The sequence below is a fragment of the Amphiura filiformis genome, chromosome 13 (assembly GCF_039555335.1).
Source record: "Amphiura filiformis chromosome 13, Afil_fr2py, whole genome shotgun sequence".
Lineage (NCBI taxonomy): Eukaryota > Metazoa > Echinodermata > Ophiuroidea > Amphilepidida > Amphiuridae > Amphiura > Amphiura filiformis.
The window spans coordinates 39,011,202-39,028,087 of record NC_092640.1 but is presented as its reverse complement, the minus strand read 5'-3'; the positions used below and the strand labels follow the sequence as shown (position 1 = coordinate 39,028,087).

Here is a 16,886-nt window from a genome sequence, read left to right as displayed (position 1 = left end):
ATCGTTTCCTCGAGCACTGAAGACCGAAAACTACTGACAATGCTAATTTTACATTGAAAAAAAACAAACAAAAAAACACCTCCCTCCCTCATCAATTCATGAAAATCCTCTGGACGAGAACCAAAACATTAATTTTATACGGCCTTACGGTAGTGTGTTTGGAGTACAAGTCCATTTTTTCCTGAATTTACTTGCTTGTAAGTTGTATTTTACAGTTTGTATTTTGATATTAATTCAAATCATATTAAATACTACAAAAATGTATTAAATATCTGTACCCCCCACCCATGAGCTCACAACAATGCTAAAGACCACTCCCTAATATTTTTAATATATCTCATACCCAACTTATATTGTGGCTTCAACTCCCAGAATGCAATCTGCAGTATTGCCCATTGAAGTGTCACAACATGTAAACGAGGCTACGCAACCACGCCATAATTTCTAGTCTCGTTCCAACCTACATACGGAACGTTCATTATATTGGTGAACGTAATGCGATTTCCGTCCGCGGTCTCTGTGGACGGTGATATTTCTTTCACATCAACTCACGAAAAGATGAACTGCGTCCAATAATTGCAGGTTTTTAACTGGAGATTAAACATAGTAAGTTTTGAGATACAAACTATTTGTTAGCGATATTATGAGCTGTTTCATTTACTGTTTAATTTAGCAAAGCAAGATTGTATTTGTGGATCGATAGACTCAAATTATCCTTTACGAAGGTAAATCATCACTGTAGTACACAAACATGCAAACAGTGCAGTACAGCATGGCCATGGGTGGTGCTAGTCAGTGCATGAGATGAACATGCTACCGTTTCCATTGTTGTATGCGTGCGGTTGCGGTCACACAACACAATCATGACAATACACATACACATGTACGTTTAAAATCATATCATACGCAGCAAGCATGGCAATTTTGATGTTTTAGCAGGGTAAAGTTAATTTTTTTATTTTATTACTTCCGTGGTCCGTCCGGGTACGCGCTGGTGAATTGCGGAATTGCGATCGCGTCACGGTCGCCTACTACGGAGTCTACGCGCCGCGCAGACGACCAATGGGTCAACCGGCTTGTTGTCAAGTCCGTTGATCAGCCAATCAGCGTGATTGCTTATTTCTTCTGTGTGTACGCTCGTCTACCATGTCTACACATACACTTAACCCGCTTGGCGCATAGCTCGGACCACGGAAGTAATAAAGAATTAACTTTTACTAGGGACAGGTGGTGGTCGCCGTGCATTCTCTAAATTCAGTACAGTAAATTTCCATCGTCAACCGTGTAATTCACTAATTGAATGGGATTATTTTGAAATTTTAAAACGCTTGAAATATCACAAACAAATAGGCCTAGATGTTATTTAAAATAATATAAATACAAGCTAAAACCGTTGGGGTTCGATATTAATGAACCCCACAAAACTAACCGAGTATATATAAATGCCATACGGCCAGGCCGGCGGTTTCACAAGTTGCCGGCTCGATCATGCCACTCGCCACCTGGGTAAGGATTGAGTTTTGAAAATAACATGCGCGCTACAAATGGCACAAGTCTGGAAATTATGTAGTGGGCAGTGTCCGAAATAAGGAAAATATGGAGGTTGTCCCGAGGATAACTAAAGCATGAATTCTGCTTGTCCTCAAAACATTTTGGTTGTCCCCAAAATATAAATGTCATGTTTTTGAGGGCAAAGAATCCAAATAATGGTTGTCCAGGGGATAAGTACACAGCTCAATATGGTTGTCCCCAGTGATTTGAGGACAAGAGGATAAGTGCTTATTTGAACACTGGTAGTGAGTCATGTTTTTTCAGGTGGGACCCAATTGTGTCACATCTTACAATTTGTCAAAAATCAACTCCTTTTTTGTATTTCTGATTATAATTCAAAAAGTTTTCACCCAAACTATGTAAACATATACATTTTTAGAAAGCATACATTGTCAGGATTGCAAATCTGTAAAGTTTGAGTGGATATACAGGGTGTACTCTGATTCCACTGCAAAATACCTAACAAATTACATTTCTTTACCACTCCAATATTTCTACATAGTATAGTAAATTGGAAAATGAACTTGATATTTGGAATGTACACAATTATTCCTTTCATTAAATATATACTTTGTTCTACATTTGTTTTCCCATTGTGTTATACAGGATGTGAAAAAGTTGTATTTTAAGTTGATTAATTTGAGTTTTAAGTGCCATAACTTGTAGCATTTGTTAGCAATGCACTTTAAATTTGGGAAATATATTCAAAATAGTTTTAAAAATTGCTATAATATCACATTTATATTCAATTCCCATATGGTGTTCCAAAAATCAATATAGGCCTACAGTGAATAATTTGTAACAATGGTACATGTACATGTAGGCATATACAATGCACAATTAGCCTGCATCAATAAACTATTTTTAAAACAAACACCAACTCCCCCATTGGAATTACACAGAGCTCCTCTGCAGGGTTCGCGTTTTAATGCGTCATTGCGTCCTGGACGCAAAATTTTGAAAATGGGTAAATATATACGCACTGAATTTCTAAATCCAAGGAGGTTAAGGGGTCCAAAAAATCTCAACTGGACGCATCCAAATCGCAGCCGGATTTACTGTGTAGAAATAAAAAATCCTCCCATTTAACAATGTTAACTGTTTAATTACATTAAATGTGTCATTAATTTTCAAAATCGGGCACAAAAAGTCGTTGTTTTTAGGAATATCCAAGGCTGGGCGCCGTCAATTTTCAGTTCATATCGTCGCCGGTCATTATGTTAGCCTTCCAAAACTTTCAGAAAGTCCGGCATTCTAGGCCCCAAATTGCATAATATGCACATCATTTTCCAAGCAACTGAACCCCTAAAATGGTGAATTATGGACTAATTTACTTCAATAATTGATATCACACAGTAATACTGATTTGTGAAGTAGAATTTACAGTAACTTCAGATGTTTTGCCGTATCGCGAACTTTATGAGATCGAGTCCACCATCTTGGTTTTAAGATAAACAAAGATATACTGCAGGGGTCGAAATAAGCGATAGCCCGATAGCCATGGCTATTAGGTTTTCTGTCGGGCTATTGGGTTTTATCTCCATGTAGCCCGTCGGGCTATTGACACTCGCTGTCGTGGGTTTTCATGCGCGCAGAAAAATGAAAACATGTGAAAGAAAAATAAAAGCTTCGATCTCCAATATTTACGGCCTGTCCAGAAAATGTAACATAAAATGCAATGTAACATAAATGTTGAAGTGAAGTCACCGTAGTATTGTAACATAATTTTAAAATAGAAATAAAATACACACCGCCGGCATAATTACACAGATTGCGATATTGTCTAGAACCACTGCTGATAAGTTATTGCAGTACTGAATGATGACACGTACATGAGTTGGTAATTTCTAATTCTAGGGATCGGAAAGAAATGCTTTGTGGGTGGTGTGTAGAGATATGCCATCGGTGAAATACGACACAATGATTGGCCGTAGTTATTAAAAATGACAAAAAGTTGCCCTTGAATTATGTTTTATACACGTAGTCATCATACTCCAGTAATTCAATAAATATCATAATATTTGGCCTAAACTTGAACTCATTTGCAATGAAATGTCATTTTTTATTGAGTAAAGCATGGGTTCCATGTGGTGCCAATGGTGTTGAATTCTGCACTTTGCCGAAGTTGAACTGCATTTTGTGGAATTCGGCGAACTTTTATGGCATAAAGCAACACTTTTATAGTAAGTAAATATATTAATTAAAACGGTACATTCAATACTTGACAGATTAGAGAACCCCTCATTTTAGGATTTGAGCGCATATTTTTAACACTTTCAGGGGTTCTGAGAACCCCTGGTTTTAAAACCTAGTGTTACCCCTGATTATGGGGGGGGGGTTACTCACTGATAATAACTGAATATTTGAACAAACGATTGGTTTGAATTGTGCGAAAACAATGTCTTTTTTCAGGGCTATTGAATTTCCTTCAGGGCTATCAGAAAAAATGGCTAGATAGCCCGGATGGCTATCAGGAAATGGTCCCTTATTTCTACCCCTGTACTGCCCTCTCCAGGCAGTATAAAATTAATTATTGACCAGCCTCAGCAGGCGGTAGACATGGAATATAATCAATATATAGATAATATAAAATGAAATAAAATAAAATTAGATTAAATTGGATTAAATTAGATTAAATTAGATTAAATTAGATTAAATTAGATTAGATTAGATTAAATTAAATTAAATTAAATTAAATTAAATTAAATTAAATTAAATTAAATTAAATTAAATTGTTAAAAATTAACTTTTTGGTATTTTTCAATTTTTTTATTTTTTAAAGATTTTGGCGTTTTGGACCCTTTGTTTTTAGGTTTGGACGCCCTATTTTCAGAATAAAGGTGGGGTTAAGGGGTCCAAATAGCTTCCACTGGACCCCCTGTTTTAACCAGGCACCGCTAACCCTGCTCCTCCGCTTCCTGCTCCACCCCTGACTAATTAACTTAATTAAGCTGTTGTAATTAATTAATACATTTGTTCAACTGAATTTGTTATTATTTCATTAAATTAATAGTTTATCTGCAAAATAAGACCAAAACCATTTCTTCATGATGGATTTTAGTTAAAATATAGGAATAAGAAGAGAAAAAATGTTTGAAAATGTGACAGTTCCACCTTTTTGGGTGCCCACCTCAAAAACATGACCAGTGGGGATAAGGCCGAGGGACCGTTCACAAACGTCAACACTCATGACAATCATTGTAGTCAATCACCGATTATTAGCTTATCGGTAGTGATCTGCATCGGCCGATTTTTCCTTCATCCGCCAATGTAATGCACCGATCACCCAATATCATGAAAGTAATTGTTGAAGCTTAAGGGATCTAAAATGAGCGTTTATTGCGTTTCGACAGTATTTTTTGTGGCACATGAGAGCACCTCAGACCTATCGAATTGTATTCTGAATACGAAGCATGTCTTTCTGATATCAAATAATTTTCATTTTTGAAAATCACAATATAATACAAATTTTATGACAAATTATAAAAATTTGATATTTTTGAATTTTTGATATATCAGTCCTCGAAGTAAATTATATAAATCTAATGATATATTCTTAAAGTGTATGTAGCAGGGAGGAAAAGCCGACGGTCAATTGAAAATTTTGACCTTTCATATTGAAGATCTGGATTTTTTCCCAAAAAGACCTATTTTTTTTTGGTGTTTTGGGAAAAAAATCCATATCTTCAATACTGAAAAGGTCAAAATTGTCAATTGATCGTCGGCTTTTCATCCCACCTACATACACTTTAAGTATAAATCATCAGATTTATAAAGTTTACTTCAAGTAGGCCTACTGTTAAATATCAAAAATATCAATTTTAATGATTTGCCATAAAATGTGTATTAAATTGCTAATTTCAAAAATTCAAAATTATTTGATATCAGAATGACATTCTTCGTATTCAGAATGCAATTCGATATGTCTGATGTGCTCTAATGTCCCAAAATAAATACTGTCCAAACGCTCATACCCCAGCCCTTAACAAGTATTCATTTATTGGTATATTTCTTTGAATTAGACTAGTTAAATCAAGCGAAATTTAGCAAAAGAACAAGCTTTGTAGGCGATAAACTTATAGTCATACCGTGATTCAGGCACGCAGTTGAGATAATCAGGTAATTCCCCGCATGCACATGTACGTACATCGTACGCAGGGCTCGAAATAAGGAGGGCCCTCGGCCCCTGAAAGATACATCTGACGGGCCCAAATGGCCCTAAAAATTCAGTCAAGTTAGCTCAATCGATAAGGCGTTCGACTATGGTGCGATAGGTTGCGGGTTCGAACCCTGGTGGTGCCTAATACGCTCTCGTGGAAAAATTGAGTTAGCTTGAAATTCCCCTGGACAAGGAACTTACTGCTAATTTGTCTCGTTGTAACCCGTACGAAACTCGGGGAGCTGATCCTGGTTGCGATGGTTACTAGTATATGTGGAATGTCTAGGATGTGCGCTCTTGAAGCAGCAAAGTCCCTGATTTGTTGTTTAATGGCTTATGGAATAATGTGGGGCCGTAGTGGTCAGCGACAACCTGTAAAGTGTGCTGAGGCTTGTGGATCAACGCCTAGGCGTTGTGCCTGTGCGTAGCGCACTATAAATCACTGCGCTAAAAAAAATTACTATTTTTCTCACTTATTTGTATGGTTCATAGGTTAAAACCAATGCCCTAAATTCGGGCCCAAAAAAATTGTGAGGGCCCTCAAACATTTAAGATCGAGGGCCCAAATAGCTCTCAGAAATTCTGGCTTATTTCGAGGCCTGGTCGTACGGCCAACAGATGAATATGTACAATTGTAGTTCTTACTTCCGGGTTACACACATGCGTGTCAGATTGGAGAGAGAGCTACGGGCTGTGTGCAAAACTCAATACTGACTTGAACGTAAACACAATATTAAAATGGTTCGACGGACTCGGATATCAGGGGAAAAGGTAAATTGAACTTAGAATAATCATGGTCAAATTAAGTATTGTAAATGAGCACGGGAGTGTATTTTTGTGCTCAGTCAGAGCATACATTATTATGGTAATACTTTGCGTACAAGTACCCTTTCAACATACATGTACAGGTGAAATTTACTCATGGCGATGGCAGCCATTGTTTATTGGGGAATTGGTAATCGGTGATCGAATCGGCAGATCAAAGAGGGAATCGATTGGCCGATTCAGATTTAGGACCTGATCGGTCAGACACTAGAATTGGATTGCGTACTTTCCGAATGTTTGGTGAGCATATTTCTCCAATATTTTGAGAAGTTGATGTCAAATTTTCTATTCTATATTGTTTGGCAATTAGGCCCTTCGCACTTGATTATTAGTTTCCTGTTTACCGCCCGCATCCAAAATTGAAAATCTCAAAAATAAGTAATTATTTTATTTTCATTTCTAATTTTCTCCTTTAAAATAACTTTCAGCTACTTCTACTTGCCATTTTCTGACTTTAATACTATCAACAATAATGATGAATGAACAAAGAGTACAACTCCACCTTCACCTACTTCTGTTACCAAAAGCAATCGCAAAAGCAGGCAGTCGCGAAAGAAAGCGAGACGCATGGTTCGAGAGCGGCCGGGCCTTGTATCACTCAAGTGTACAATTGACGTGAATGTGGGAGCTTTAAATATCAGTACATAATTATGATAACAGCCCAGCTAATTTTTTTTTTTATTTCAGAACATTTTAGAAAGGACCACACCACAAATTCCAAGATGTCTAGAGGCTACGACAGAGACTGCAAGGTGTACGTAGGAGATCTCCCCAACAACGCAAGAAAAGAAGAACTTGAAGATGCCTTCAATCGCTATGGTGACTTGAAGAGCGTGTGGGTAGCAAGGAATCCACCAGGTTTTGCTTTCATCGAGTTTGAAGACTCCAGAGACGCTAAAGACGCAGTCAGAGAGCTTGACGGAACGTAAGTACATTTTCATTGTTCATTCAAGGTTCAGTGCATGTAAAATTTACATTGTAGTCTCAGTTGTTCAGACCTAGCTGACAAATCTGCATCTGGTAGCTTGTGGACATATTTGAGTTAATGTGGATGTCAAATTCAGAAACCATAATCAACATACAAAATGCAAGCGGGTGATGTTGGAAAATTTATTTTTACGCATTCAACTTTTCAAAAAAAAAAAAATAGCATTCATGAGCTACACAGTACACAAGATGTAGTATATGATTATCAATTTATAGAGTAGGTCTAAGTTATATCATTATTCAATTTTGTTTTGTTTCCGCAATCCTACAGACGTCTTTGTGGCGGCAGAGAGGTCAAAGTCGAAATTGCCAGTGGACGACGCAGAGGTGGTGGTGGTGGTGGTGGCGGCGGCTATGGTGGTGGTGGTGGTGGCGGCTACGGTGGTGGAGGTGGTGGATACGGCAGGGGTCCACCACGCGACAGACGCAATGAGAGTTGCTACGCATGTGGCGAACGTGGACACTTTGCCCGTGACTGTAAACACGGACGCAGACCTGGTGATGGAGAAGGCCAGAGGGGTGGTAGCGGTGGCGGTGGCAGATACAACAGTAGAAGAAGGTATTTAAGCTTAATATGTGCTCTTGCTTTTAATTTGAACTGACAAAAGTACATATTGTACAAACTTACAGTACTTACATAAACTTACCAGCATTTAGGGTTGCACGAGGTTCGTGTTTGGCAGGAACATTTTTAGACTTTATCTTTTGAAATTTTATAAATTCATCAACAATTGATTCAATTGTTTTTTTATTGCTTGAATATTCACTTGCACTGTCAAGCAAATATTGCACTACAGTCCAACCTCTCTCATCCCGACCTCTCTGTACGGATCTTTTTGTTATCAGGCTGTTTGATCGTTACCCGGTACTTGTTCTTAATGCTTTGACACCTTAATTTCATGTCCCATAATGGCCAATGCGTGGTCCCATCATGGCCAATGCATGGTCAAATCATTGCCAATGCATGGTCAAATCATTGCCAGGTAAAAAAGAGGTTGGACTGTAATTCAATGGATTTCGAACCATATCCCATCCTCTAATCATGCACTGCACAAAAGTATTTTGGAGAAATGTGATTTTTTTTTATGATCCCTTCTGAATTCCTGCTGAAATGTGATGGGTCTTTTGATGACAAAGTGGCAGGGCTTTTAGATGCCGAACTCGAACATAGGCTTGTCATTCAATTATTCTTCAACTCAAAATAAAGTGACTTCTTTGTTAAAACAAGACCGCAGGAGCTTGATGCATATATAAAAACTTCAAAAAAAGATTTTCAGACAAAGTTTCTCAGTAGGGTTCCGTTTTCCGTCTGTATTGACCCTTGTGGAGTACACTGGAGTGCATCTTAAGACGGTGGGATAAAGTTCAGAAGTTGTTCATTCCAAGATTTTTGCTTTGATTTATAGGGGAGTTGTGCCAACATCCAGATCTTGTGTGTTTTAGCACATTAGTGCAAAATAGGTTTTTAAAAGGCCTTTGATTAAAGTGTTTTTACAACTCCCAATTACCACAATAATGTTTTTATTCCTAATTTTCAGGGTCTTTGATTTTGGATAAGTCTGCGGTTATGTTCCTCGGGTCTTCTCCCTACAATATCATATCAGTCAGTCAGCATGTGCTATTATAGCGTCACATGTCTAGCATGTGATCAGCATAAGTTAAGCATGTGATCACAAGAGCTGCGGCTTCAGGGTGTGCATAGCTATAGTTTCTTCCGCCCTATGAGGAGCTAGCGTCAAGTGTCCGTCTCTCTCTTTCCAAACCAAATTTCTCACAAAAGCTTCTAAAGTCACCATCCGCACATTTTACAAAGCTGGTTTTCGATCATCGGCCCTTCGGTGATGAGAGCGCAAGGCTTTCAGATATTTTTCTTGGCGTTTGCTTATCGGCGAATTTACGGTTCATCATTCATTGATGGTGGGATTGCCCCGTACCGTCCGTCTATCAAAGCACATGCCGGTTTAAGAGTTCACATGTTTCGTATTTTAACAGAGAAATGTACATGTAGCAGGGTAAGTGTGTGACAGTGACAGAAAAAGATTGTTATTTTTGCCAGAATGATTTTTAAAAACTAGCTAGCTTCCTTGAAGAAAAAAAAGCCAAACTTCTGTTTCCAAAAACAATTCAGTAAAATCTGTGTGCATGAGTAGGTTGATCAGTTAACTCCAATTGGGAGTCAGATACAAAGCACGCATTGAGAGATATTGTTTTTATAAAGGAGAAGAAAAAGAAAAGGAAGTTTTCGCGGTCTTAACTCCATCAGTGCACTTTTTATTATGTCATGGAAAGGATGTGATATTAAAACAACACAATAGTTGATAGGTTGATCTTTTTCTGAGCTCGAATAAAACCATTTTCTTTGTTCATGTAACCAGACATTTAATTTTACAGATATATTTTTGTGCAACTTCGGGTTTTAACATTAATGCGTTTTGATTTTGTTTTTTCTGCTCATCCTTCTAGCCGTTCTAGGTCCCGTTCTCGCTCCAACTCACCAAGACGTAACTACCGTGACAGCCGGAGCAGAAGTCGCAGGTTGGTATCATTAATTTTGTTTTAAAAATAAATATTTACGTGATGTGAATGTGATGAAGAATAACGAGTGGACTGATGGGACAATTTGTGACCATACAGCACGAATGAGCCGTAAATTCCCTAAATTGTATTCTGAGTTACAGTGTGAAATATGCATGCAGGTCGTATTCATCGGCATCTCTAGCTGGCACGACATCTATCTCATTTTGATAGTCAAACACCAATCAATAATCCTATTGTTGAAGAGGATAATAAGCTTCTACCTTAGATGGCAATAGAATTTTTAATAGCACTGGTCTTTGTTTGCTTTGGCTAAATCCTGTTCAAGTGGTGGGTTACCAGGCATAGTATTTTGTATAGGTATGTATAACCAACAATTAACAATGAGAGAACTTTCTTGAACCTTCTTGACTTGGGGATGATTTGATATGACCACCAATTATGACTGTTTGATATTTATTGCCAGCAATGGCCTCATCCCAATGGCATAATTCAATAACCTCAATTAAACAATCATAGTGAAAAATTTGACCTCAAGTTGCGGAGTATGAGTTTTTGTACCCAAATTTTCAAAGGTCGTTCAATAAATGTACAAATGTATTGGGTTAAAGAATTGTGCCCTGATAGATCAGCATGTTGTGGATCCTAGTGTCACCACGCTTGAGGTGACCTTGCGCCACTATGGAATGAAGCCGACATTAAAGTAATGGCATAGGGATTACATGGCAAGCGAGGTGGTGTAAGGTAGGTATTTTGTTTCGCATTCATTTTGGTGGGTATGTTCCCCTGGAATTTTGAGGTGGGTGGGTCTTTGGGAGCTGAAGGTGTACCGGTAAAAGGGTGTCTTTTGGAGGTACGATCAGTAAAAGGGGGACTTATGGAGCTGCGAACAGTCAAAATCAAGGGCCTTTCTTGGCTTTCTAGTTGAAAATTGCCTGGGAAAAAAAACATATAAATATATATGAGGAATGAGCAATTTGGGGGTCTTTTAGAGCTGAAATTATCAAAATCAATGGTCTTTTGGAGCTCTATTTTGGCCAAATATGGGGGTCTGTCGGAGCTGCGAAATCCAAAAAGGGGGTCTCTCCGGGGGAACATACCCGTATGTTCATTTGTGTTAAGTGCCCTCCCCTGGTAATGTCTACATCAACAAAGTAGCACAAAAGAATTTAGTACTGTAATGTAAAATAACTCTTGATTATTTATTCTTATTTTTCTCCATTTCAGCCCATCTCCAAAGAACTGAAGAAGATGTTACTCGCCATTTTTTCATGCTACAGTACACCCAGACGTGGTCCAAAACTGTGTGAAGCTAAATGTCGGTGAACGTTCTTGAAATTGAAACAATTATATATGTTTGTATTTGAATTTTTAAAATCGATGTACTACGACTCCCTGACACAAGAAAGAACAATGACATTCACCTAATTTAGTTTTATGCACAGTATTTCTGTTATCATTTGTCAACAAAAGGAAAATCATGTCAAGAACTGGGGGTGTCAATTTTTTTTGGTTTTGTACAACTCAAACACTGTATAGCCATATTAACAAAACTAAAACTACTGAAATTCACAGAGAGCAGAGTCTCGAAATGAAGCAACCTTTTATGCAAGGCAAATTGTTGTAGCCTGAGGTTAAAAAGTGTGAATGCTGCAGCAACATGATATTTTTCAATCCTGTATCCAATGTATAAATAAATTATAGAATCAACAGAGAGCTGTTGCCCTTTGTACCGTCTACTGTAGACGAGGGGTGTGATAATTCCAACTTTTTTGGGTGGAGATATTCAAAGATGCCTCACTGAGCAGGATTAATGCCCATGTAAAAAGTGCAGTGCAACCCCTTCTGTACATGTATAAATGCATGCTGAATATATACAAACATGGTTGTCAAATATAAAGCAACTTTTGTACAATAACCCCTGCCCTTAATCTTATCAGTGAAAAGTAATGGGTACATTTATTACAGGGTTGCTGAGCCTGATCAAAGTCATTATTTTTAAATTTTACTTGTTTTTACTTGCTATCATCTTGCAGAAATTGCTAGGAACTTATCAGATATGAATGATCAGGTGGTTCAGGATGTGTTTTGTACGAGCATCACGAACAAAATATGTAGTTAAAAAAGACTTCTTTTCCTGGTTAAAGTTAGGCACAAAGTTTTTAGTATTTGTAAATAAGCTTCTAAATTGCAAAGTCGATGGCAAGATATGATACCAAAAGTATTTTTGGAAGAAAGGAAGAAAAAAAAACGCATGGTCACATTGAATTGGGGCAGTTGTTCGTAAACCCCACAATTAGTATAATTTACTTCAATGCGGGAGGTGGCATTTTTTAATTAAAGGGGAAGCCCCGCCAAAGCAGTTCTTCTGGGGTGAACCAAACCTACCTGGTTATCAAATTAATCAGTGACAAGGTTATCTCTGAGATAAACTTATCACTGATTAATTTGATAACCAGGCTGGTTTGGTTCACCTCAGAAGAACTGCTCTGTCAGGGCTTGTTTATTGATTGGTTACAAATAGTGATAAAAAAAGTTCGGTTCATCAATATAGTGTAAAGCCAAAACGTTTATGTACACTGTTTTTTCTTTTAATTTGTGTAACTTTGGTAAACATTAGACAAATTAGGACATGTACCAAGTATATTATAGGTTGCGTAGCTCTCGGACATGGAAGTTGGAATGTTTGAAGAATTAAACGACGGAGAGAGTATTCACCCCTTGCATGGTTCCGCCATGTTGGGTGGAGCCTCAAACTAGCAACAGACATGAAAGAAAGAATTGTGTAACTCTACTGTAAGTTACATAAATTTGTATTGCTGATTCAATTCCTATTCATGTATGTTGCCAGTTAGAGGCTCTACCCAAAACTTGATGACCATGCAAGGAGCGAATTACCTTCCAAGTATTCTCAATATATCTTATTTGTTCGGTATACCCATTTGTCAATTGAGAGAGATGTTTTGTACAATTTTTGTGACAGCAACATCCTCCTTATTGGGTTATACCAGTTGAAATCCATACACCCCGTATGTAAGACATGACCTTAATCTCCCACACAGGGGGTGTAGATTTCAAATGGAGTCGCCCATTCAGGTAACCCCATTTGAAATTCACACTCCCTGTGTTCTGTGTTGAAGATTAAGGTCATTCCATAGAGAGGGTGTATTGGTTTTCAAATGGAATAGCCCATGTACAAGCAGAACAGGTGGGTAGATAGAATGAATTGATACCGTGTCCGTGTCGTAACCTCATTATCTTTGTGTTTGGCCTATTTGTAATTGTATTTAGTTGTTATTTGAATGGCAAACAATTTGTTTCAGGACTATTTTATAAACGTTTTTGGTACTTGTGAATGATACGTTGGCAAGTGAGGAAATGTACATAATTATTACTTTAAAAAAACAAACTGTATTATGGGTCGGTAAATACAGGATGTGAACCGTGCTACACCAACTCAAATCTTTCAGACACAAATATTGTTGATTTCTTTAGCCAGATCATTTACAAAATGAAACAAAGGGATACAAGTAATAATTTGTTCTCTCTTAGGAATGGATTTGACTATTTTCAGAAGCTATCACTGTTCAGTAAAATGGTAAAATATGACTATTCATCCCGTGGTGTAAACTGAAATGGATATGGTATTAAGTTGTCCAGCTGCTCCGTGCAATCCGTCCGTAACTAGTGCATTTGCTCATCATCTGAAATAATGATTGACATGGAGAATTTTTTTTTTAATTTGTCCCCGTTCCCTAGTGTCAGTTCAACATTGAAAGACAATTTTTACAGTTGTGAGGTCCTTACTAAATATAAGCAAGTCAGGCCCGTACGCAGGATTTTTTTTGGGGGGGGGAGGGGGTTGCTGATTTCGAACAAATTGACTTTTTTCAAGAGGGGTGGGAAATTTTGTGAAAAGTGGGCTTCTCAAAATTTGGAGCTTTTTAAACCAAAAAGCGTAAACAAAATCGCAAATTGTGATATTTGGGACTTTTTGTGTACTTTTGCAAATTTGGGGAGGGTTTTTTTTGGGGGAGGCTGCGTACAGGCCTGAAGCAAGTAGATGTATATTGTTGAGTGTAACTACTAATTCCATGTAAGTGTGGTTATGTCTTGGATGTTTTTTAAAGTGATGTTATCAATGTGTTTTACATGTTCAAACAAATAAAATCTTGAGTTCTCAAGGAAATATTTATTGGTTGTGTAAATTCTTCCATTGAGTACCGTATTCATTCCAATAAGCGCCCAGGGCGCTTTACAAAGCCATTTTGGGTGAGCGCTTATTTTTTACCTGGTTTACCTAATTTTTTTGTAAGGGCCGGTTATTAGAGACAAATTTACCTATGTTATAATAGGGTCCCAAGATATTCCAGTAGCTTTTCTGAAGCAGTAAATGTATTGCAAGTTTACACAGGACTTCAAATCCTCAAGCTATTCGCTGTCGTAGTGCACGTTAGTAACCAACGGTTACTGCTCCCAAGGCTGGGCTCATACACCTGTTCCGAATTTTGATATGCCATAGGCTTTGTGTTGTGATCATTTCGATCAGTGGTTCGTAACAAAGAAAGCGTGATCCAGTTGGCCTAGCAACGGTCATATTCTAACGTGCACTACGACAGCGAATTTCACTGTATTCCCTGGGTGGGCGCTTATTGGGTTATGGGCGCTTATTGGAATGAATACGGTACTAGTATTTGTGGAAGTAGATCATAAGACCTGTGGTGGCATTCATACAAACTTAGCAGTTGATTTTATCCTATTGTATTTTGCTGTAAACCTTGAATGAGAGCGAGCTTCCGCGATGTTAAACAAGGCGCCTATGAAGCGTAGTATGTATGCTTGATCACATTAATTCTGATGCCATATGTGTTGCGTTGTCAACATCGCGGAAGTAAGCTCTCGTAAAAGAGTTTACAGCAATTTCTTAGTCTTTTAAAAGGCTTAGTCTTAAGGCTATTTGCCCCAATCCAAGGTGCTCTTTATAAGGAAGGTGACCCGATATATTTGGAAAATCAAATTCTTTATAACTTAAATATTACATAAAAAGTCATCCTTTTCAAGCATTCGTGTAAAAAAAGAAAATGCAAGTGTTCCTTGAAAAGCAATAAATTCAATATGATTCTCAGATTCTGCAGTGTTTTTTATTAATGACAATAACGATCATGTAATAAATTGATATCATATGAAAGAACCTATTTTTTCTCATTAAATATTGAGATTAGGAGTTCCAAATTGAAATTGGTGTATTTCCAAAGATATCATCAAAAAAACTGTTGAATTAGTCTCAAACGTGGGAAACTACAGTCGAGTCTAGGTTTGACAGTTTTATGATTTCTTTGAAACTTCCAGTTTGAAATGCCTAATACTACAGTCTGTCCACTTAGAAGTTCAAACCAAATCGGTGGCATCGGGGGTCGATGCTTTGCGTCACACACAAGTGCGACGCGACGCTTAAAGAGCGTGGTGCACAAATCGCGCAGCAGTTGGCGCACCAAAGAAGCATTGCACTGAAATAATTATTCTCATACCTCCAGTTTCCGAGGTCTATTTACTTTGTACTTCTATCTGGACAGACTATAGTAAGTTAATGAGAAAAATGAGCTTTCACCTGATACCAAAATCTGCATTTTGATGGGGTAAAGTGGGGGGATGAGGTTTTCAATCGAGTTACCCACCTCCCACATTTGTCGATGACTGAACTATCCTGTTTTGGCCATGAAAACTCAATCCGACCATCAGTTGTTTAATTAAGGGGCTGTGCAATAATTATGAGCCCTGATGGGTGGGGGTACAATTGGTTTGGCAAGAAATTTTTGGCGAGTGAGCCAAAAAGGGGGGCAAGCCATTTTTGGCAAGCCAAGGGTGGGGGGCCAAGCGATTTTTGGCATAATATTCATGGGGCGCATTTTAAATGAAACACTGTAAAAAGGCCTAGGAAACAGTACGGAAACACTTAAATGTGCAAATTTTCATGCTCGCTGCACTCGCAACATATATCTGGACAACCATTTAAGATGAGCAAATTCGGATCCCAAAAACTTGGCATATGTAGGGGGGGGGCAAAGATTTGTTGGCAGGGGGGGGGCAAGCGATTTTGGCAGGCCGAGAGGGGGAAGCGATTTTTGGCACACCATTTGGAACCCCCCGGCTCATAATAAGCTATAGTAGCACCTAACATCTATTATAGTATTAATATTTAGAAAGCATGGATGGACAAGCCCACCATATCCACTGAGGTCAGATCAAATAGCGTAGAAAAGCAGGATGAGAATGTTCAAATTTTGCAAAATTTCCAGCTTGCCATAAGAAGAGGGTAATTGGTTCCCCCTTGCGAGGGGGGGGGGGGTTCTTCAAATAAAATTGTATGGGGATGTGCCACAAACTTTTGGATGCTGACTTTCTCTAAGCTTAGTTTTTGCAACCCATACCAATTTGTCACAAAAATCACCTAATTTGGGCACTTTTGCCCAAATGTGCCTGTCAATTGGGCGCACAGAGATGCTAATCTTTTCCCCCACCCCTTTTACACATGACAGATTGGGGGGGGGGGGTCTTCCTGGTTGAAGGTATACAGGGACGTGCCACAGTTTGGGGGTACCTTTTCAGAGATTTTTTTGTATATCTATGGGTGGGTTTGAGTGGACTAATGCGCCCAGAGATAGAGATGCCACTTGATGTTGTCAAAATTTCCTGAGAAACGGCAAAATCCTGGAAATGCACTTGTCCCTATCCTTTTGCACTAGGGTAGAGTAAAAATTTCCTGAGATTGGTCCATTTCTTTCAAAATTTCCTGAAGTCTTCAGTAGATAGCAAGGTGTGAGTATAAAGC

At 38.2% G+C, this 16,886-nt stretch overlaps 1 protein-coding gene across 1 annotated transcript; it reads left to right on the top strand.

Moving 5' to 3' along the window:
- Window positions 1-463: 463 nt before the first annotated feature.
- Window positions 464-14,246, top strand: LOC140168322 (uncharacterized). The gene is made up of 5 exons (XM_072191684.1): window positions 464-606; window positions 7,223-7,460; window positions 7,794-8,081; window positions 9,986-10,057; window positions 11,285-14,246. Exons 2-5 carry the CDS (start codon window positions 7,258-7,260, stop codon window positions 11,301-11,303), a joined length of 582 nt encoding a protein of 193 aa, XP_072047785.1. The 5' UTR covers window positions 464-606; window positions 7,223-7,257; the 3' UTR covers window positions 11,304-14,246.
- The last annotated feature ends 2,640 nt before the right edge of the window (window positions 14,247-16,886 follow it).